Raw genomic sequence first — 21447 nt, 5'->3', positions numbered from 1 at the left:
GAGTTCCGTGCTAATGTCCTGGCTTTTACCCGGTATCTTACGCTTGTCCTTTATCAGTTCGAAAGTCTGAATGCAAGGCCTGCCACTAGCTACCAGTCCTCGGCTGGGCTAGGTAGAGTGGAAATTACCGCCTGCGTATGGAGAGTCGAGAGCATAAACCCTTCAATCTTGTGAGACAAGTTGTCATTAGCCTGACCGACATGGGAATGTCGGCCAAGGGACCCTAAGTCTTGGCTCATACCCGCAGGCCGAGTGCTACACTGTTCCAACAGCTCGTCAACCTCAGACTTTTCACTCCTTTGCGGCCGTGCCAGGGGAATGCCCTCTCTTCGAGAGACTCTAACATTTGCGCTCTAGTTCATCGGTCGGACGGAAGGCTGTCTGGGCGCCAAGATAGCCCCCAGAACCGCTTCTAGTACCGGCAGCAAACAGCCAAGATCGGTGTGGACGTGAAGACTAAGGATTGATCGCCGTCACTTGACGATTCTTGATCCATCGATGGATATTGTGCGCCACCAAGATTGGATTGGTGAACATGTATCGGCCTGTCGAGGACGCCGAGCGCCCCGTGGCTTGTGTTCGGGCTGGGGAGAGAAACATTGGCAAGTTCGTAGGGCTTGGTTCTAGTGAGTACATCTGGCAACACTACTTGAGTAAGGGCTCGCTGTCTCCCGGCATATCATCATCGACCAGATAGTAGAATATCCTGCTTCGACGTTACTGCAGATCCTCTCGGCGCCCTCCGTGACTTCCGGTTCAGTATCGGAACAGATACTGATTCTTCTCGACACTACATGTTGTTCGAGACGGTCTGAGACCAAATGTTGGGTATGAGAGGCCCAATGGTAGTTATGGCACTCGATGTCTGGCCTAATGCGGCCATGACCCCCTTTCTACTACCCCCAGCTAAGACAAATACCCGTAGCCGGTGAACTGACAGCTCATGCAGTACTACCAAAAGCGAAATATTGAGCATCGGCCACAAAGTAGACGAAGAGTTCTGTAGTAATACAGTTACACACCGACGGACTTTTGTTGGTCTAGACTCGGATCTAAACGAAATTGAATCCCCGGCCCTGACTACCCACTTTCCGACCCTTGCCATCTGGCTCGTTCAGACGTTTAAGTTTCTTTCACTCTCCTCGAAGCCCATGGGACCTCCCCGAGGCATAGCGGAAGTTCTCCTGGGCTTTCTGAGGGTATTGCACACAGGTCTTGCTCATGAAATTCCCGTCTGAGCAGAGTGGGAGTTTTCGTACTTTCTAGCCAGACCGAGGCGTTCTTTGATGCACGCTGACCTCTCTCAGCCAACGACAGCAAGTCTTTCCAGGTCTGCTTTATTATGGATCCGATTCTGTTACAGAAGCTGTCGAGACCGGATGGGTACCCGCCATCACCGGCGGCTAAACCCCCGCTTGAAGATTTTCCCAACCAAAAGGACAGCTTTGGGGTCAACATCTAGGGTTGTAACATGTGCTTGAGGTCGTATCTCGTATACGTTTATCTGAAGCAGCTGAAAAATGCTACAACAAGGGTTGAGTAGTGAGTTCGGGTACGATGTCCGCTCCCCTTTTCATTGCCAGGGTACGATTGGCGGGAGCTGATGGCAAGTTGAGAATCTCGATCTTTTGCTTTGCAAAGCAGCTCGGAAAAACTTCATGGAATGGCACTTGATGTGGCTATTTGCAAGAAATCGTGGTTCTTTTATATAACTCATGAGGTCTCTTCGAGTTTGCGTTGTTCGAGACAACTCGTATGGGGGTAGCCCGACAAGTCTGGCTTCGTCCCTCCACATATACCTATCAAGGTTTGGTCGTTTCTATGTTAACTCGACAGTCGCGAAAGCCAGCCACGTCAATGTATTTGTTCTAGGGTTTGATCGTAAAGGTACCCAGGTCGGCAATAAAAGCGAAGGAAGCCTCTAAGGACAAGCGAGCCACGCCGTGCCAGAGATCCAGCGTATATCCGAGCATCCTAGTCTTTGAGTAATTCATGTTTCTGAACCTTTTGCAGCACCGACCTCCCTCAAAATATATAAACTGAGCAAGGTGGCTCGATGCATCCGTGCAATCAAGTCACGCTGTGAGATCGCTAGATACCCGTGAGCATGGGACCTGAACTGGACGTCAACTTGACTCGGTATTGTCTGCTTTGATAAAACGACTGGATGACTCTTTTGTCAGAGAAACAGAGTTAACGCTTAGTGTGAGCGTCGTTGGTGACCAGACTGGTTCAGCGATGCGAGACGGTTGACCTCCCGGTCTTGTTTTGCCCCTGGTCTTCATCTACATTCTTCAGAAATTGTTGTAATCTTTCTAAAGCCTCGCATTGCGAATTTTATGAAGTCGATACGTATACGTAGCCAAGGCACTTGGGACTTTCGCTCCAGAATCCGTTGATAGAAACCGATAAATCATTCGCTTCTGAGACAGAGGAACACGACTGAAGGCGAGATTCCGCTAGGAGAATAGAACACGCAAGGTAAAAAGATCATGATGTAGCTCCAATTGAACAAAGTTATTGCTACAGGCCGCAAGGTCCTTCCGGCTCCGTCGCTAAGAGATGAAGTCTCGATATCCGTCATGGTAGCGGAAGGAGGCAGTCTTTCGAACGTTACGTAAGGTAGGGCTGTGGGCACAGGCACAGGCACAGGGTGACCCCCACCAATGGCCCCTGCAGCCGTGTCCGCCGGTCGTTCAATCAAAGGCAGAACGCGGCCCCGCCACTCCAGACGCGTTCAAAGCGCGACTTTCTCGAGTTTCCATCTAACTTCTGGCGCGTCATCCCGGCACTGGTCCCCAGCTTCCGCCCCCATTGGGATCAGTTTCAACACACCAAGCTCGATACTACCGGACACCGCGAGTCACCTTTCGCGTTGAGCCGTACTGACATTCCTTCGCTCCTTCAACACATCGGCATATCTGCTCACTGCCGATAGCTCTTTCCAACCACCAACTTGTATCTTGTTGACCTGTCCCTTGAAGGCTCACGAGCTTCATCACTCTCGTTTCATTTCGCCCATTCATCCCACTCTCTTCCTTCCGCTTGTCTGCTGCATAACCAGATACTACCAGCAGTCGGCATCATGGGAGAGAGAACCTCCTCTGCCGCCCGTACGCCGGCCAAGACTCCATCGACGCTCAAGCGCCAGCCGTCATCATCGGCCGGAACCCAGAAGACCATTGTTCAGTTCTTCTCCAAGTCCGCCAGTGTCTCTCGCTCAACACCGACCCCGAAGCCCACGGCTAAAGCTCCCGACTCGTCTCCTTGCCTGAGAGAGTCGAAACGAACCAACACACTTCCCCAGGCTCCGAAATCTTCCAGCCTTACTCCCGTGCCTAGTAGCGATGCCATTGAGCCCGCAAGCTCTCAGGAGAACTTGAGTGTCTCAACAGTCAAGGTAGCCGATGACTCCTGGCCATTGCCATCTACTTCAGCTGAGCACATGACTCCACAGACCACTGCCAAGCTACCTGTGCCATCTTCAAGCCCGTCCCGCAAGGTACTTCACCTACTTCCCTCGTAACATCGATGAGCATTATGCTAACACCCGCCATTTAGTCCAGAAAGCCTGTCAACTACGCCGAAGCTTCCGACGACGAGGATGACGACCCGTTCGTTCAACTCCGAACCGCAAGCACACGCCGCCGCACACGGACACCGGCCGTCATTGTGGATGATGGTGATGACTATGAGGAGGACGCCGCAAGCAATGAAATGCCCGAGGACGATGACGGTGGGTATTCTTGTCTTTGCACAATGGATCATGGTCTAACACACCGAACTAGATATGATTGACTTCGTCGTTAGTGACGAGTCGGACGAAGGCTCGCAATCCAAGAAGCGGAAACGCCCTGCAGCAACCAAGGCAGCATCACGGAAGAAGTCTCACGTCTCGTCTCCCATCAAGGAAGAAGAGTACGAAGAAGTAGACGAGGAGGCCATGCTGGATATCCCGATTCCTTCGACCGCTCAGCAGTGGCGTTACGATCCTGATAGCGTTGCGTCTGCCACTCCCCGCACCGTTGCCACCCAACAAGCTCGTCGTCCTACCAAGACGAAAGAGAAGGCGCACACCAGAGAGCCGGAGGACCGATACCCCTGGCTTGCCAACATTGTGGACATCAACAAGAAACCTCGAGGTGACCCTGACTACGATCCATCGTCGGTGTACGTCCCACCCGGTGCTTGGAACAACTTCTCCCCATTTGAGAAGCAATACTGGGAGATCAAGCAAAAGCTGTGGGACACTGTCGTTTTCTTCAAGAAGGGCAAGTTCTACGAGCTTTATGAAAACGATGCCACCATTGGTCACCAGCTCTTTGATCTCAAGCTGACTGATCGTGTCAATATGCGCATGGTCGGTGTCCCGGAGAGCTCGCTCGAGATGTGGGTGAATCAATTTGTCGCCAAGGGCTACAAGGTTGCCAGAGTTGATCAAATGGAGTCTGCGCTCGGAAAAGAGATGCGAGAGAGAGGCGACACTTCAGCCAAGAGCAAGAAAGCCGATAAAATCATCCGTCGCGAGCTAGCCTGCATCTTGACGGGTGGTACTCTCGTCGATGGAAGCATGCTGCAGGACGACCTGGCTACGTACTGCGCCTCTATCAAGGAGTCCACGATTGACGGCAACCCCGCCTTTGGCATCACATTCGTTGACTGCGCAACGGGTCAATTCTCCGTCACGGAATTCGAGGATGATACCGATCTTACCAAGTTCGAGACGTTTGTTGCCCAGACAAGCCCGAGAGAACTTATTCTGGAGAAGTCTCGGATCTCGACCAAGGCTCTCCGCATCCTCAAGAATAACACATCACCAATGACTATCTGGAACTACAAGAAATCCGGTAGCGAATTCTGGGACGCAGAGACCACTCGTCGTGAACTCGAGAACAGCAACTGCTTCGCCAAGGAAGATGGTGGCGAGGGTGTCTGGCCCGATACTTTGATCAAAGCCAAGGACAAGGACTTGCTCATGTCTGCCCTTGGTGCTCTAGTCCAGTACCTGAGGGTTTTGAAATTAGAGGGCGACCTTCTATCGCAGGGCAGTTTCGATTGGTACACTCCTATCCGCCGCAACGGAACCCTCATCCTCGACGGTCAGACTTTGATCAACCTGGAGATTTTCTCCAATACCGTCAACGGTGGGCAGGACGGCACCCTTTTCACACTTCTGAACCGTTGCGTCACCCCATTCGGCAAGCGGCTGTTCCGCCAATGGGTGTGCCATCCTCTCTGTGACATCAAGCGGATTAATGAACGCTTGGACGCCGTAGATATGCTCAACTCCGACAGGGGCATGCGGGAGAAGTTTACGTCTCAAATGACGAGAATGCCTGATTTGGAACGCCTGATCTCCAGAATCCACGCGGCTTCCTGCAAACCGGAGGATTTTGTGCGCGTGCTGGAAGGCTTTGAACAGATCGAGTACACCATGGAGCTGTTGGGAGAGGTCGGTAGCGGCAATGGCCTGGTTGAACGCCTGCTGGCCTCGATGCCGAATCTCAACGAGCCTTTGACTTACTGGAAGACTGCATTTGACCGAAAGAAGGCGAAGGAAGACAAACTTCTCATTCCTGAACGTGGCATCGAGGAAGATTTCGACAACAGTCACGATCGGATCGAAGACATCAAGGATCAGCTCCAGACCCTCCTCGCGGGGAAGAAATCGGAGCTGAAGTGCAAGACGCTGAAGTTCACCGACGTGGGCAAGGAGATTTACCAAATCGAGGCTCCCAAGGCCGTCAAGGTGCCGAGAGACTGGCGTCAGATGTCGGCGACTGCAAGTGTCAAGAGATACTACTTTGACGAGCTCACCGACTTGGTTCGAGAGCTGCAAGAAGCAGAAGAGACTCATTCGCAGATTGTCAAGGAGGTGGCAGCTAGGTTCTTCCACCGCTTCGACGCCGACTACGAGACGTGGTCGCAGTCAATCAGGATCATTTCACAACTTGACTGCCTTATCAGTCTCGCCAAGGCCTCGTCTTCTTTGGGCGAGCCTAGCTGCCGCCCAGAATTCGTCGACCAGGAACGCAGCGTTGTCGACTTTTCCGAGCTGCGTCATCCGTGCATGTTGAATGCAGTGGCCGACTTTATTCCCAATGATATTGAACTGGGCGGCGATTCGCCAAACATCAACCTATTGACAGGTGCCAATGCTGCGGGCAAGTCAACCGTACTGAGAATGGTAAGTGACAGTGTACCAAACAAAGCCTCAAACTCGGAATCTCAGCTAACTCGAGCAGTCTTGCATTGCCGTTATCATGGCCCAAATCGGATGTTATGTTCCGGCTACATCCGCTCGACTTACTCCTGTTGACCGAATCATGTCAAGATTGGGTGCAAATGACAACATTTTTGCGTCTCAGTCAACATTCTTTGTGGAGCTGTCAGAGACGAAGAAGATTTTGGCAGAGGCCACGCCGCGCTCTCTGGTGATTCTGGACGAACTCGGACGTGGAACCAGTTCCTACGACGGAGTTGCAGTCGCACAGGCTGTCTTGCACCACATTGCTACACATGTGGGTTGTGTCGGCTTCTTTGCGACGCACTACCACTCTCTGGCGACTGAATTCGAGAATCATACCGAGATTCGCCCGCGCCGCATGCAAATCGACGTCGACGAGGAAGAGAGGCGTGTCACGTTCCTCTACAAGCTGGAGGATGGCATTGCTGAGGGCAGCTTCGGAATGCACTGCGCCGCCATGTGCGGTATCTCCAGCCGCGTCATTGAGCGTGCAGAGGTTGCAGCCAAGGAATGGGAGCACACCAGCAGGCTCAAGGAAAGCTTGGAGAAGGCCAAGTCAGGTTGCTATATCCCGCTTGGTGTGCTGAGCGACGTGTCGTCCTTGCTCAAGGGCGGCGATGAGATGGAGAAGAGAGGTGTCGAGGTGTTGCTGAAAACTATTGAGGCGCTGTAGAGGCTTTTTGCGCCGGCCATGAAGGCGTTAATGACTGAAGTGTATTGCACGGATAGAAGGTATTCCCGTTGTACTATGGTATGGGTTGAGCGTTTCAAGGAGTTATATCGGGCTTTGTAAGAGAGAAAGACACTTGCTAAATCACAGAAGTATTTGCTCAAAAATCGTTCCTGGTAGTTGCATTGCTCCGACTGGAGAAGCGAAATGTTGGCCTCGTATTAGGTGATGAGTATTTATGTCATGACTTGTATTGTCTTCATTTATATACCATTGGTGCAATAATGCGAGATGCTACTGACAACGCTATGATCTAGATATTCATGATACAGCCATTCCTTTGGGCTGATTACTATGACGCCTCCAATGTCTGTACGGATTAGCTGGCGAACACTGTAAATATGCAAAGGGTAAATCCAAACTCACAATAGCAAAGCGGCTCTTAGCCCGGATCCGCTCACCAAAGAAGACGAGCGCCCACGGAATCAACGTCAAGCCCGTGGCAATCCCACCGAGCAACGAGCCCGCGCGTTCCTCCCCCAGATTTCGAAACAACGCCCCCGTGACGAGCGGGAAGACGCCCCCGAGGATGTTTCGACAACACGACTGCGCGGCTAGCGCCGAGGACGCGTACTTGTGGTAAATGTCGGCAAAGTAGTTGAACGTGGCCAGGTACACCGAATAGATGCCCCACGTCGCGAGCCCGATGCCAAAGGCCGGCGCGATCCAGTGGAATTCTGCCCTTGCTGTGAAGCCGAAGATGAAGAGGCCTGCGGGGAGGAAGGTGGCTGTGATGCAGGTGAAGTAGAGGCGGGACTCGGGTGCTTCTGCGGGGAACCGGCGGCGCATGAAGGTCCAGAAGCGGGAGGAGTCGTCGATGGGGGTGTCGGCTCGCCACTGGGGTAGCTGGAGGAGTCGATCCTGGAGGACGCCGACGATGGTCGCGACTACAGAGCCGACGATCATGGCGGAGAAGAGGTAGCCTGACTGCTCGATGTCCCAGTTCCGCCTGCGTGACATTGCCAAGGGAATGCTCCCGAATGTGCAGTAGAGGACGGCCCAGGCAAAGGCGCACCAGATGGAGAAGAAGAAGACGACGGGTTCCGTGAAGAGGAGGTGGAATGGCCTGGAGGCTGACATGGAAATCAGCTTCGCGATCGATGCCCTTTCTTCGTCCTCTTTGACTAGCCAACGCAACCGTTGGGCTTTGAGCTGAGTAGAACATCGACGACTCGACTGGCAAGTTGCAGATGTCTTTTCAATACCGCAGCAGGAGCACGCCTGCGTATCACCTCCTGAATCCGAAGCCGTGTCTGTGGCATCGCTACTGCCGTTTGTCGTATCCTCCAGCCATATGCCGTAGAAGCCCGCCTTTTCTCGTTCTTCATACCACGCGTTCAGGGCTTCGGCCTTTCTCGATAGAATGACTGACCCCCGACTCTCCTTGAACAGCACAGCAAGTGCAATCACAAGGACGGTGTCGACGATGACCTGGTGCCAGAAGATCCACTTCCACGCCAATGTTCCGTCCCGAGATCCCATCCTCTTGACTATGAGTGAAGCCACTAAAGGACCGGCTCCCGTTCCGGCCAGAACTGCGCCGCTGAAGAGGGCCATGGGGGTGTTTCTCTGCTCCTTTGCCCACAGGTCCGCAATGACGCCGCCAATGACTGAGCTAAAGACGGAACCGCCGACACCGACAAGGAACCGGGCGATGAGCATGGCTGTAAGATTCGGCGCAACAGAGCAGACGGCCTGGAAGATGACATAGACAACACCGGAGATGACAAACACTGGGTAACGGCCATAAATCTCCGACAGGGGCGCCAGCACCATTGGTGAAAGGGCAAAGCCGATGCAAAAGGTCGTGATGCCGGTCAAGACGAGGAGCTGCGAGGTGCCAAGGTCATCGGCCATGATGTAAGACGGTGGAGAATACGAGCCGGCCGTGTATGCGGTGAGAAAGGTGGCGACACACGACAGCGCCAGCATGAGATATTTCCTTGGTTGAGGCCATTGCAGAGGTGAGGTGTAGTTTGACAGTTTCGGGGGTGCTGGCTCTGGCGTCGACTCGGCCGAGTCTTGGAAGAGAATGTCTGCCGGCGCCGGCAAGACAGTATCGAAAGCCAAATATCTGAAAGTGATTGTGCTGTTGGCGTCAACATGGGTGTCGAGTCTTGGTGGCTGAGAAGCCTCGTTGGCACTTGACGAAGTGTTGGTTCCCTTAGACCCTCGAGGCGCCTTTTCGATATCCAGCATCGTGTTCGTCATTGTCGGAAACTACTTTGTTAGAGGGCAATATCAATGATGTCTGGAGCCTCAAAACAAATTTGCAGGCTGAAGATAGAGAGTGTGAATCGATACAAGCTCCATTACCGTTTCCAACTTGATGCTCAACGGGGTTGGAGTACGGTCCATATGGAGATGCGTGAAGCAATGAAGGAGTTGAGTGAGTGAGTGAATCACCACGAAGCTGGCGTCGAGGGAACTGCAGGATATAACAGTTTGTGTTAGTGAACCTCCACCCACACGAGAAACGGCAATATGAGACGTCCCAGGGTCGGAAATGTGAACGGGAATAACGGCGGATGGATCCCACCCAGTCACGTCGGCAGCGGCTATGCCCCCGGTCAGCCGAGGGTCTACTCACACCAAGGTACCTGATGAAAGGTGGGAGCTAAGGTAAGTAGCGGTCAGAGTCGGGATGAGGACGGAAGTCTGGATGCGATGTGATGCGACGCCATGCGGCACTCTGGCTCGGCCAGCGGCTGGCTGAGAAACGGGAAGAAGGCCGCGATGCCCTCACCGTTGATCGTGGTAGGCTCAAACTGACGCCCGCTGTCTATCCGACTTTCCTCACAAGAGCCCGCCGCAGAGAGGAGCTGGAAAAGAGGCAGGACTCAAATTTCATCGACAAATGCCACTTGGACAAGACTTGAATGCCTCAAGTTGAGCGAGCTGCCCGCCTAAGTAGCACATCGCAATCGGAGGCGCAGCCGCAGGCACAAGCGCAAAACGGGCTGCAGATCATCAACGGGACCATAATTCGTGAGGGCTCGAGGGGGCGTGGGGCATGACTGCTGCGTTGTTCGGGGCCTAGCTCGTCTAGCGCCTCCATGCCTGTCGAGAATGCTTCATCAATGTTCAAGCCAAGCTGGAGAAACCCCAGCTTTCAGATACGGCCAAGCCGAAGCCACAGCAAGACGCAGACTCCACGAGTCCACATTGAGTTGAAGAAAATGGAGTCAGTCTCCGTACGGATAGGTAGTACTGTGAAGTGTGGACAGACGAGATCGTTGACAGATTCAACTAGTCAGTCACTGGACCGCCCTTTGGAGATGGAAACCGTCATCTTGCCTTCTGGTCTCATCTCGTTTTGGCGTTGCCAAGTTGTCCGGTTTTCTGGCACACCCCGTCTGATTTTGGTCTTACCCCGTTCAGGCTTCCCTGTCCATCTGGGGTTGAAGCGGCGTGGCATTCGAACTAACGAAGTATATCTGTCTTCTTTTCCGCTCTATTCCCGGTGAAACACCCCAGACGGTACGTAGTCTCTGGCAGCGTCATTTATGAAGATGGATCGGTTATCGGCCACTTTCTCCATCCCCACGATGATGAAAAATGCTTCCTGTTTCGGGCAAAATGGGTAGGGCCAGTACTCAGACTTGGCCGCCGGCTTCTTACAGAGTCTACCATATGCGTGGTAAGTAGAAAGGCGACCGCAAAATAACAGCAGACATGGACCTACGATACTCAGCTCATGCTCAGCTCAACGACCCTGGCTCTACATTACCACGGTATTGGTAACGGCCATACTTTGGTCGTCCCGTACGGGCCATGCCGGTACGGGCCATGCCGGTACGGGCCATGCCGGAACTTTACGGCCAACTGTGAGTGAGAATTGAAGAGGGGGTGGGCGCTGGGCCGCAGCGGCTTGATGCTCAAAACCGTGCAATTCCCGTCGCGCCCTGAGTCATGGTCCCGGGCCCGTCGCCGTCGGACGTCTCTTCATTCTTCCAATGTGACCTTCCACGCCTTCCAAGTACGGAATTCCTACGCGCGATAATCCAAAAACGTGAAAGATGTCAAAGACAAAAAACGCATTCCATTCCGAAAGAAACCGAAGTACAGCAATGAGCATGTACCTAGCTCTTCTCTGAAACCACCACCGTCATTAATGTTTCGAGAAGAGACTTACTTACATACCCCTCCAACCAACCAATCATATGTCTCCAACTTGACGATGCAAGTGAATCCAGAACCTCTGTTCCTCAACCTAGACCCAATGCTTACCACGATAAGCTGCCGAGCCTTTCTCAAAACCAACACCCTCCGTCTGACTTCAACCTCGATAAACGTAATGCGGGTGGCCGACACCATGAAGCTCGGCGGGAAGCTCAGCGACAACCCGTGCTGGATGCAGCTCGTACGCAGGGTATGCGGCAGGCAAGGTGCGGAAACTGGCGTTGGCTACCTCGCTGGACGCGTGATAGTGCTGGGATAAGTCAGGCTCCGAGTACGCACGTGAGGTAGATTGAGACATGGCCATGCTGTGGCCGTTTTCGTTGAAGTGCTGGCGAGAAGACTCTCCCTGCTCACTCTCCTGAATGCCAGCAGCAGCATCAGCAGCAGCATCTTCCTTGATCGCATGTCTTCGGCGCATGTAAGCGCGCATGATGCAGAGGAAGACTAGGAAGAGAATGATGCCACCGACAACAGCAGAAATGATGATGATCAATGTGTTCCTGGGAAGTGTAACATGGGGTTCCTCGTTAGGTGAACCAGTCGACTTGGGCAGCGGCGTGTTCTGTTCGGTAGACGAAAGCGTGGAGGTAGTCAGCGAGGGAAGCTCAGTAGTCATCATGGTTGTGATGATTGGCAACAGTGAGGAGGTGGTGAAGGTAGTTGCCAAGGCCGACGTCAATGCTGTCTCTTGGAGGGTGATGGTCACTGGAAGGCAAGATTAGAAATATTCCCAAAATAGAGGGCTTTGGAAGTCGGAAGGAAGGCGCAAATTAGACTTACCAGTAGCTGTCTTACCACCTTCGGTGTGGATGCGAGTGACAATGGGCATTCCATTCTCGGTGTTGCCTTTGGTCTGGGAAGGGCTGGGCACCGGGTCGCGGGACGGCGAGGTATCGTCGCGGGGCTGGGAAGCGAATTGGCCCATGGTTGCTGTTATGACGTGAGAGCTACTTGCCTGAGACTGGTGATCCGTCGTATACCTTGTGTGTAGCAAAGGCAAGAGGCAGTGGAGTCAACTCAAAAGCAAGGCTGATGGCGCTGTGGATGCAACCTTCGATGCGTCTGTGGTCAGCTTCTGAGGCGGCTCAAAGTGTGGCCAGAAAGTTAAGAATATCTCTCTTTCAAAGCACTCGACCGGTTTCCTGCCGCCTGCATGCGTTGCTGGAAATCAAGACGATGACCTAGCCACAGGTAAAGGTAAAGATGTGAGGGGAATGGCGGGAATCCAATTCTTCGACAGGCAAAAAGAAGTGAGGCGGTCGGCAATGTGAACAAAAAGAAGAGAAATTCCACTCCTTCCTCGGCAGGATTGTTGCGAAGGCGGTATGTTTTTACTGGAAGGCGGTACCTACCTTAAAGTGCCTTCCCTTAAGATATTTTAGTGAGGTGAGTGAGAGACGGAAGGCGGAAGGAGAAAAGCCCGTATAATTCAGATGAAAAGAGCAGGCACGACGGGAACATTGAAGGCACCTTCCTGCCCTGATAATTGATTCATCAAAATCTGAAGCGTATACATCATGGACCTCAATTAGAGGAAGAGTGAATAAACAGCTCTTAAGACGAACACCAACACAAGATCAGGTCCCTCTCTATCCTACCTTACGTAGGTGGAATTTTATGAATCCTGGAAGGAGGTAATATTCACACGCCACAATGGTCTGAATAACTACTCTTCTTTTCTTTCTACCGCGTGCTAATAAGAGGTGATCATAGCTCTCTGTTTTATACAGGATGTCTGCAGTTACAAACATATCATGAGGAGATGATAAATCACAACGTCCTCCCCAAGCCACTTCTAGATGTCTCTCCCTTTCCAATTTCATTGCAGAGTCGCAACACAATCTTAGTACTAAAATCTCAGACCGATAAAGTTTAACAACAGCCAAATGGTGCGCTTCTGTTTAAGTATTTGGCTTTGACTTCCCTCAACTTCAGGTGGTGGTATACTGGTATAACATAAAATTTCAGCGAACCTCGCAACCATTCCAGTAGACTTAGACAAGTCCAAGACACATGTGTTGAAGTATTCCAAAGCACATCCTCCTCGCTGAGCCCTGCCCAGTTTATCGAACAGCAACTAGTTCATGAATGTGTGCAGAGCGCGCATCTACTGATGACGGGACAAGAATTCATTACACGCGATGACACCCACCCATGATAGAATACAATATCTGCTGGCCCCTGCAGATTATAGCATAATTCGTAACGAGCTCCTTGACCTCAACCTCACCGTCGTCTTCGCACTTCTTGAAATATCCTCTCGGACATACTCATCCCATCGAGGTACGCTTATCACCGCGTTGGCGCTCGAGTTGTCTTCCTGACAGTGACCAGCTGCCCAGCTTTAGGTGAACTTGATGTCGTAACCATGGATCAGCCTGGAGATACAGCACCAGAATGGAGTCTATGATGGATACGTCTCATTCTTCAGATGGCAGCACCTCCCTCCCATCGCTGTAGGCATTGCCGCTACCTTCTTCTGTGCACTATCGCGCATGATCTTTGCTGTAATTCTTGACCAAGTATTCTAGATTATCAAAGAATTTGGCAGCGGTATCTCCAGATTTTCGGATGCCATGGTTTCAACATAACAGTGGTATGTCATCATCTGCCTTCCCGGGGTGGGTGCTTGTTGTTGGAAACCTCATGTTACTATCGAGCTGGGTTATTTTTGGTGAAATCTAGGCGTCTAGCTGGCGGGAAAGCGTGTCCATTGCCTGCTTGTTTGTAAAATTGGAAGCACCTCCGTCTTCGACAATACACAGCAGACCTACATAGCAGACGAGGTTCAAGGAGTACGCGGCACATATCTTTTACAGCCTACCGTTTCTTCTCTGCCTTTTGATTGCAGACCTACGTTAGATCAGGACAGCCAGACATGGACTCAGCGGTGGACAGAAACCACAGCACGCATGAGCGCAGGCGAGACTGAGGGAACCCCCCGATTCTGATATTGGGATTATGGCATGGGAATTGTGATGGCGACACATAATCGGGGTATGATGCGCGTAGCCCATCACATATTAGTATTGGAAGACGGCCGAGTGTTGGATGAACAGCGCTGCAAGACAGGGGTACTCTTAAAGGTCGCTGAACAAGGCCAGCCGAGGAGAATTCCGGACGCATCCTAGCTTTTCACAATCTTTTCATGGGAGGAGTTCAAAAGAGTATCTCGATTTCAGTTGCCTGGCATATTGCTCAGTTTCAAGTATATACCTTGCTCAAGTTACCAGCATGATTAAGTCCCATGATATCGCCTTCTCATGAGCCATGGCCGAGGATGGTGAAATGAGAGCGATGTCCAGACCTTAAATGCCATACGCATCATACAGCCACCGGGTCGAAACCGTGGCATTCCCAGCTCAATGAGATTCTACGTCCGAGATCGTGAGACCATTCGCAGCTCGATATTCATGCCCATAGCCTGTCAACTCGGGCGAAGCGCTTTCTGGCCGAGGTGATGAAGCACGGGTGGTATCGCAAGTCAATATTTGGTTGGCGACGTCTCATAAGACGGCGTCCATTGTCGGATAAATCTCTCCTTTAGCTAGACTTGTCGGCTTGGGCCTTCTCGTAGACCCAGTCGTTCAGACCGTTACGGTTTCTCGCAATCTCGATGGCGTAGAACTGCATACGGGGCGCTGTAATGCGGGTTAGCAGACATGCGGGCCGAGTTCACCGAAGACAGTTTTGGTGGGATTCAGAATAAGGTTGACGGAAGGTCACTGACCGAAAATGACCTCGTTCTGGCCATACTCGAACTTGGGGCTGGCGCGGAGCATGGTGCCAAAGTTGTAGTCGTCGACCTTGTTCTCGTAGGCCATCATGAACTTGCGCCACCGTTCCTTGCCGGTCTTGCTCTTCATCTCATCCTCGTTGATGGTTGCGGAGGGGTCGAACTCGGGGAAGTCGGTCTTCAGGTGCTCGTAGATCTCGTCGTCGATCTTGGTCAGGCGCAGCGTGGAGCCCTTGACCTTCTCAAGGATCTTCCAGTAAGTTTCCATGTGCTGGACGACTGCGGGCAGGCGCTTGCGGTTAGCTCTCGATCGCGAATAGGTTCGAAGGTTATAGTCGTAGTGTGCGTACCCTTGACGGCGAATTGCTTCTCGATCTGATCGCAAGGGAGAAGTCAGCGCATTGCGTTCGCGACAAGGAGAAAGGAGGGGTTTGAGCTCACATCCTCGAGGTTGTCAGCCTCTTGGGCGTTGAAGTTGGAGGGAACTGGCGCCGACATTATGACAGAGTTTCTGGGTTGGCTGTGCTCAGTTGTGCTGAGAGAGAAGGTGGTGATTGTGTGAGCGTGGAGGGGTTGGAAGAGGAAGCTTTCAAGATGATGGTGGGGCAAGCAGTGACGAACAGAGCACCGCTGGGCAGTCAGGCATCGCGGGGTTCTTTTTCGTTCTTTTTTTTTTTTTTTCCATCCCCACCTTTTCCCTAAGCTGGAGTACGTACCTACTTGTACAACGGTACCTTACACTAACGTCAAAACACGAAGGTAATAACAACTCCATCGAACTCCAAGTCTCATCAAACCTCCCCCAGCCGAATATGTGTCGATACACTTCAGCGACGACGTTAAAATGGACGTCGTTGGCAGCCACTTCCCATCAACTCTTAGTCTGTGGTTCATTATTCTGAACCGCGGCAGTGCCGCGAGTTTCCGACAGTCTTAGACATCTTCTCAGATAGTCGCTCTGGATGTCGTTCCATCTTCCAGCCAGCTCCCTTCTGATTCTCGAGACGACCAAGCCGACATTGCCCAGTCAGATGTCACGGACGCTTGTGGACTAGCATCAACCTCCCTCTTTGACATGCTTCGTCGCAATTTGTGAACCAGGACTTGCATTCTGTGTTCAAGGCTCGCCGCGTCTGTGGCTACCGATTCTTGGGACGTCCTTCCGATCAGCTGCGTTCTGCTGTCCGGACGTTCACTTGCGTCGTTGTCCTCTGAAATCTCTTCAATAGGTCTAGACGCATAGCAGACCGACATACGTCCATCCAATGGGTTTTCGTACGGTCGTGTCAGCATGACTGCTCCCTCTGGAAGACAGAGACCGCGCAGGTACTGTCGAGAATGATCATCCAGCTGGAATTTACCATGTCCTTTATCGACCCACGACTTTTGGCCGGGAATTCGCGGCCATACTGAAGATGGTGCCACGCGATAGGTATGGTGCTTCACCTCGTCGCTTCTCTCGGGGACGGGAAAGATACGGCCCAGGAGAGAATGCGTATAGCCGTTGCTGAAACCACAGAGGCGCATCGAGTCGACCATGCCCTCTAGGCGTACGAAGGGCTCGCAGACTCTTAGGAACTCGTCCGGGCAGTAGGAAAAGTCAGCACCGTAGCTCGATCGCTTGGGTGCAAACACCTGGTCCGGCTTCGTCGACGTTGCTTGGTCATTCTGGTCGGCGGCAGGCCTGGAACCTGGAGGCAGATGGTCGGAAGGACGTTCACCCCAAAATCTCCGGCAGAGAAGCACTAGGCTCTTGAGTGTCGAGTAGGTTTTACGCCTCAACTGGCCTTGAACGAAAGCTCCGATGAGATCATCCATATTGATGGTTCCCGCGCGCAGTTTGCAGGCCTCCTTGCCTGGCCCGAAACCTAGCCGCGTCAGGTCGAGCTCGACGATAACTTGCTGCATGAAGTGGCCGTATTTGTCGCACCACAGCGTTGCCAAGGGGTTCAAGTATGGCCCGACGAAAGGCGACAGGGTGATATGGAATCGTTCTCCCATGAGAAATGCAACCATCATGTCCGCGCGCAGAGCGAAGGATACATCGAGATACGGCCGCAGAGGCCCCATGGCAGCCGCGAGCGAAGTGTACTCATCGTCACTCCAAACCTCTCTCATGAAACGACCGTCGTTGAGGCAAATGGGTCTGTCGGAGTTGTAATCGGCAATAAGATACTGGCATATCTTGAAGCGCGCAACTGCGGGCAAACTGAGGTACGGGGAAATCGGTTCATGCTGTTGCTCTCGCTTGTGGTCAGCGAAGAAAATTGCGATCGAATTCTCAAAGTCAATGGCTTTGTCGGGCAACGCCTGTCCACGTCGGTTTTGATGATAAACGATATCGATCGACCGATCCCAGGGCGGAAGGTTCTTGCGTGTTGATCCAGCTGGCCATCCCGACTTGGGCTTTTCCATCAACGTCCGGGCTGCCTTCGGAGGTATAGCCGCGGGAAAGGGATAGGGCAAAGGGGTCGAGATGTTTCTCGTCAATGCCGACTTCGGCTTCGTCACTGCGGCAGAGTCAGTATCAACATTTCTCGACGGCGATCAACTCGAGAAATGAAGGTGGTCGAGGTGCGAACTCACTCTTGCTGGTGGTGCAGCTACGATACTGCCAGGTTGGCGGTTCCGAGTATCTTGTTGTGGTTTTTTTCCTGCTTGGCCTATTCTTCTTTCTTCAAGTGAAGTAGATCGCGAGATTCAGGAATAAGGTACGCGAAATATTTTGTGTTGTGTTGTTGAAGTGCACCACGGTCACGGCAGGTGGTGGAGACTGATGGATATTGGTAAGGTTCAGATTCACTGAGCGGTCAATTGTGTATTCTCTTCTACGTGTATTCACTTCCACCTTCCTCTCCACGCTTCACCTTCACTAGAATTTCATCTCGTCTCTTCACTGGCGCTTCTGCCTCTAATTTGAGGAAGAAGTGGTTTCGGTGCCTTGTTCTTTTCGAAGCGAAACAAGCTCACTGAGAACAGAATCAGCGAGATCGTCACCAGCCATTTCTATGCACATTGAATTACCTTAGTTCCAATGGGCTCTAGATCAAGAAAACATCGTCTACATAGCTCTGCAGCTGTTCGTGTCCGGTTGCACACCGATGGCTGACCCGCTTCTTCGGCGCCGAGTGGATCACGACTCCGTGCATCCTTCGGGAGCTTAATCGGCCATGCTCCGGTGATGCACCTGAGGTGGTCATGGTAGTACCATGGCGAAGGAGAATCGCTGCCAATATACCGTACCCATTGTGTATGCATGCTCACTACTTACATACACTATCAAACGCAGTCAATACCGTCGAGTTTGCTGCGCCGTCATCACCCGAGGACAGTTATTCGTCGGTTGGTGCAGGGGTGCTCATTCAGAACTGACAATATGCCGCGGCTCGGTCAAAGGATAGCGAGGCAAGTCGGAGATACCGGCAAAATTTCTCCCTCTCTTTACGTCTTGCGAATAGAAAAGAGGATGGTCCAGACACAGGCAATCGAAAGGGAGGGCTGCAGATATCTCGCCAAGTGTATTGGCACCGCGCATCTAAGCTCAAGGGGACGAACGCCACCGTGACGGCTCGGGTGATCCCCTCCGACCGTTGGGCGTCCGTGTTATTTACCTGGTAGCTATTGGTCCAACGGGAAATGGGCTTGTTCCAAGGCGAGCTGCACCACCCATGTCACGTACAGCAAGTTCTTAGTTGCTACCCCATTCCCCATTTCCCTCTCCAAACGAGCCGCCAAACCAATACCTTCAAATCTAACCCTAGTCTCTTTGAACGGGGTTCGGGTCGGAGTTAACAACTTCTAGCCTTCTCCTCGCCCGTTCCCTCGTTGATTTCCTCCAGAGAGGGGGGAAACGCACCCCAATTGAGGTATTCGGCTGCGTTCACCCATGTTGAGGGTGGTGTGGAGTGTGGTCTGACCTTGTCGAGTCAAATCCCCGTTGCGATGGCCGGTGGGCAGCGACAAGACCACATGGCTGATTGTTTAAGAAGCGCAGGGGTCCATGACTGTTGTGCTTGAGGAATCGTTTGTCTCTTGCTTCTTTTTCTGTTGAGTGACTCTTTGGTGGATACCCGATCTCTTGACTTGTGTAACATTATATCATTTTCCATCTCTTACGCTTGAGATCACGACATCATTTTGACTCCAATTGCATATAATACCCATCCGTTCAATTAGAACAACTCACTAGAAGCTACTGTTGCTGGCAGACCAGCTTGCCTGAATAGATCTACAAGCGTCGTCTGTCGCGAGGGACTGCGGATCTAGGCCTTCCTGGATATAAAATCAGCTTAGGCAAGTCTGCTCCTTCTCTTACACGAATGTCGCAAGCATCCTACATGATTCATGGAGGATGTAAATACAACCACCATATCTCCAAATGCCAAGCTACCGGATAGTGTTCCTGAGTGCCAAGCTTTTTTTCTACTCTCACACTTCTCGCAACTCCTGGCAGATACATGGCTCCACATGAACCCAGTGTAAGTGGTCATCGAAACTAACACCAAGGCAGGATATTATCAAGCTCCAATGGCATCAAACACAAAAGAGCCGCGCCACTCCGCGGAAGAAGGAGCGACAACGAGCAGCATATCCCACGAAGACAAGGAAACAAAAGGTCTCTACCGACTAGAACGCGAACCCACAAGAGAAGAGAAGACGGCAGAGGCCCTGGCAGAGGGCCACGATGCCGACATACCCTCCAGCATGGGCTACGTCCTCGGCGAACGCGGCGAGGAGAAGAGGAAGCACTCACTCGCGCTGGCCCGGACGAGATCTCGCAAGTCTATGGCGCGCGAGCACGTGGAAAGGGGCGTCGGTGGGGGTGGTTCGGTAGAAAAGGACGGCGATGGCGACGGCGGCGAGAGTTCCGAAGACGAGAACATTGTCTGGTGGGATGGTCCGGACGACCCGGCGAATCCGTACAACTGGCCGAGCTGGCTCAAGGTCCTCAACTGTAGCCTGATCAGTGCCATGACGTTCGTCACACCACTGGCGTCCTCCATCTTTGCCCCCGGCGTGCCGGATCTCATGCGGGAGTTTCACAACAACAGCCCCTATCTGGCTGCCTTTGTCGTCTCCGGTAAGCACACACCTCTCAACCTCTTCTCACTTCATCCATCATCCATGCTCAAGGCAAAAAACATACTGACAACAAAACGCAGTCTACGTCCTAGGCTTCGCAGCCGGACCCCTCCTCTGCGCGCCCCTCAGCGAAATCTACGGCCGTACGATCGTCTACCACGTCTGCAACCTCTTCTTCATCTGCTTCAACGTCGGCGCCGCCCTCGCCCCCACCCTCAACGCCCTCATCGTCTTCCGCCTCTTCGCCGGCGTCTTCGGCTCCGCGCCCATCACCAACGGCGCGGGTTCCATCTCTGACATGATCCGCCAGGAGAAGCGCGGCGCGGCCATGGCGGCGTTTAGTATCGGCCCCCTGCTGGGCCCCATCATCGGCCCCGTGGCGGGCGGGTTCCTTGCTGATGCTGCGGGCTGGCGATGGGTCTTTTGGCTTATTGTTATTGTTAGCGGGGTGCTGAGTATTGTCATGCTCGTCTTTTCGAAGGAGACGTACGCGCCTATTATTCTTGATAGGAAGGTGAAGCGGCTCCAGAAGGAGACTGGGAACCCTCTGCTGCGGTCGAAACTCGATATTGGACTCTCTTCGGTCGACTACCTCAAGCGGGGTATCATCCGTCCTATCAAGATGATTGCCTTTTCCCCAATCACCCAGATCTTGTACGTAACCCTCCTCTCACATTGAACCTCATCACGATGACCATTGCTAACAACCCCAACAGCGGCCTCTATATCGCCGTAGTCTACGGCTACCTCTACCTAATGTTCACCTCCATCACCTCAGTCTTCATGGGAACCTACGGCTTCAGCGCCGGCACATCAGGCCTAGCCTTCATGGGCCTCGGCGTCGGCTCCATGATCGGCGTCGTCTTCTTCAGCCTCTCCTCCGACAAATACGTCAAACGCAAAGCCGCAGAAGCAGACGCCGCAGCCGACGAAGCCGGCACAGTCCGCGAGGGGATGAAGCCGGAATACCGCCTCGTCGCCCTGCCCGCCGGCGCCGTCTTCCTCCCCGCAGGCCTCTTCATCTACGGTTGGACGGCCGAGTACCACATCCACTGGTTCGTGCCTATTCTGGGCACGGCCATCGTCGGTATCGGGAACCTCATCATCTTCATGGCGCTGCAGATGTATCTCGTCGACGCCTTCACCGTCTACGCCGCCTCGGCACTCGCCGCCAACGCTGTCGTGCGATCCGTGGCGGGAGCGACGTTGCCTCTTGCGGGTCTGAAGATGAATCAAAATTTGGGCGTTGGCTGGGCGAGTAGTATTCTGGGTTTCATCGCTGCCGCCATGTTGCCGGTGCCGTTGCTGATTATGAAGTACGGCGAGCACTTGCGCAAGCGTTTCGAGCTCAAAGATCTGTAAGTAGACGTGGCTGGGTGGATCAAGTCTGGAAGGCCTGTCGTGTGGGACATGCAGTCCTCAAAGACATAGATAATGCACATCATAAGCTACCCAAGTCAATATGGTATT

At 52.8% G+C, this 21447-nt stretch overlaps 7 protein-coding genes across 7 annotated transcripts; 2 read left to right on the top strand and 5 right to left on the bottom strand.

Moving 5' to 3' along the window:
• Nucleotides 1-3085: 3085 nt before the first annotated feature.
• Nucleotides 3086-6920, top strand: BDP81DRAFT_453996 (muts domain V; the record flags this gene model as incomplete). Its single annotated transcript, XM_060592888.1, has 4 exons — nucleotides 3086-3502; nucleotides 3562-3736; nucleotides 3789-6187; nucleotides 6246-6920. 4 exons carry the CDS (start codon nucleotides 3086-3088, stop codon nucleotides 6918-6920), a joined length of 3666 nt encoding a protein of 1221 aa, XP_060439939.1.
• Nucleotides 6921-7094: 174 nt separating this feature from the next.
• BDP81DRAFT_114710 (major facilitator superfamily transporter) lies at nucleotides 7095-9418 on the bottom strand. Its single transcript, XM_060581527.1, has 2 exons — nucleotides 7344-9418; nucleotides 7095-7287 (listed from the first exon to the last, which is right to left on the bottom strand). Exons 1-2 carry the CDS (start codon nucleotides 9186-9188, stop codon nucleotides 7270-7272), a joined length of 1863 nt encoding a protein of 620 aa, XP_060439938.1. The 5' UTR covers nucleotides 9189-9418; the 3' UTR covers nucleotides 7095-7269.
• A 1737-nt stretch (nucleotides 9419-11155) lies between these two features.
• On the bottom strand, nucleotides 11156-11984 carry BDP81DRAFT_114672 (uncharacterized protein). The gene has a single exon (XM_060581526.1). It carries the CDS (start codon nucleotides 11776-11778, stop codon nucleotides 11257-11259), a length of 522 nt encoding a protein of 173 aa, XP_060439937.1. The 5' UTR covers nucleotides 11779-11984; the 3' UTR covers nucleotides 11156-11256.
• Nucleotides 11985-14313: 2329 nt separating this feature from the next.
• On the bottom strand, nucleotides 14314-15478 carry BDP81DRAFT_383582 (putative polysaccharide biosynthesis protein). Its single transcript, XM_060586933.1, has 4 exons — nucleotides 15337-15478; nucleotides 15246-15270; nucleotides 14890-15174; nucleotides 14314-14800 (listed from the first exon to the last, which is right to left on the bottom strand). Exons 1-4 carry the CDS (start codon nucleotides 15391-15393, stop codon nucleotides 14703-14705), a joined length of 465 nt encoding a protein of 154 aa, XP_060439936.1. The 5' UTR covers nucleotides 15394-15478; the 3' UTR covers nucleotides 14314-14702.
• Nucleotides 15479-15724: 246 nt separating this feature from the next.
• BDP81DRAFT_438404 (uncharacterized protein) lies at nucleotides 15725-16113 on the bottom strand. The gene has a single exon (XM_060591317.1). It carries the CDS (start codon nucleotides 16003-16005, stop codon nucleotides 15841-15843), a length of 165 nt encoding a protein of 54 aa, XP_060439935.1. The 5' UTR covers nucleotides 16006-16113; the 3' UTR covers nucleotides 15725-15840.
• On the bottom strand, nucleotides 16088-17605 carry BDP81DRAFT_502143 (uncharacterized protein; the record flags this gene model as incomplete). Its single annotated transcript, XM_060595557.1, has 2 exons — nucleotides 16152-17605; nucleotides 16088-16113 (listed from the first exon to the last, which is right to left on the bottom strand). Exons 1-2 carry the CDS (start codon nucleotides 17308-17310, stop codon nucleotides 16088-16090), a joined length of 1185 nt encoding a protein of 394 aa, XP_060439934.1. The 5' UTR covers nucleotides 17311-17605.
• A 1817-nt stretch (nucleotides 17606-19422) lies between these two features.
• On the top strand, nucleotides 19423-21339 carry BDP81DRAFT_398896 (major facilitator superfamily domain-containing protein; the record flags this gene model as incomplete). The annotated part of the gene is made up of 3 exons (XM_060588517.1): nucleotides 19423-19975; nucleotides 20058-20631; nucleotides 20694-21339. The coding sequence occupies 3 exons, from the start codon at nucleotides 19423-19425 to the stop codon at nucleotides 21337-21339; spliced, it is 1773 nt and encodes a 590-aa protein (XP_060439933.1).
• Nucleotides 21340-21447: the final 108 nt, after the last annotated feature.

This window comes from Colletotrichum phormii (assembly GCF_030913505.1).
Source record: "Colletotrichum phormii strain CBS 102054 chromosome Unknown BDP81scaffold_26, whole genome shotgun sequence".
In the NCBI taxonomy this organism is placed as follows: domain Eukaryota; kingdom Fungi; phylum Ascomycota; class Sordariomycetes; order Glomerellales; family Glomerellaceae; genus Colletotrichum; species Colletotrichum phormii.
The sequence above is the reverse complement of the archived record's forward strand: the minus strand, read 5'-3'. Positions and strand labels throughout refer to the sequence as shown.

Bases quoted from the DNA above. Each gene is read 5' to 3' on its own strand.
- BDP81DRAFT_383582 (XM_060586933.1), bottom strand. From the start codon at position 15,393: ATGTCGGCGCCAGTTCCCTCCAACTTCAACGCCCAAGAGGCTGACAAC. The intron at 15,175-15,245 runs GTACGCACACTA...GCCTGCCCGCAG, and splicing joins GAAGCAATTCGCCGTCAAGG to TCGTCCAGCACATGGAAACT. The intron at 14,801-14,889 runs GTCAGTGACCTT...CCCGCATTACAG, and splicing joins CCAGAACGAGGTCATTTTCG to CGCCCCGTATGCAGTTCTAC.
- BDP81DRAFT_114710 (XM_060581527.1), bottom strand. From the start codon at position 9,188: ATGACGAACACGATGCTGGATATCGAAAAGGCGCCTCGAGGGTCTAAG.
- BDP81DRAFT_114672 (XM_060581526.1), bottom strand. From the start codon at position 11,778: ATGATGACTACTGAGCTTCCCTCGCTGACTACCTCCACGCTTTCGTCT.
- BDP81DRAFT_438404 (XM_060591317.1), bottom strand. From the start codon at position 16,005: ATGCAAGTCCTGGTTCACAAATTGCGACGAAGCATGTCAAAGAGGGAG.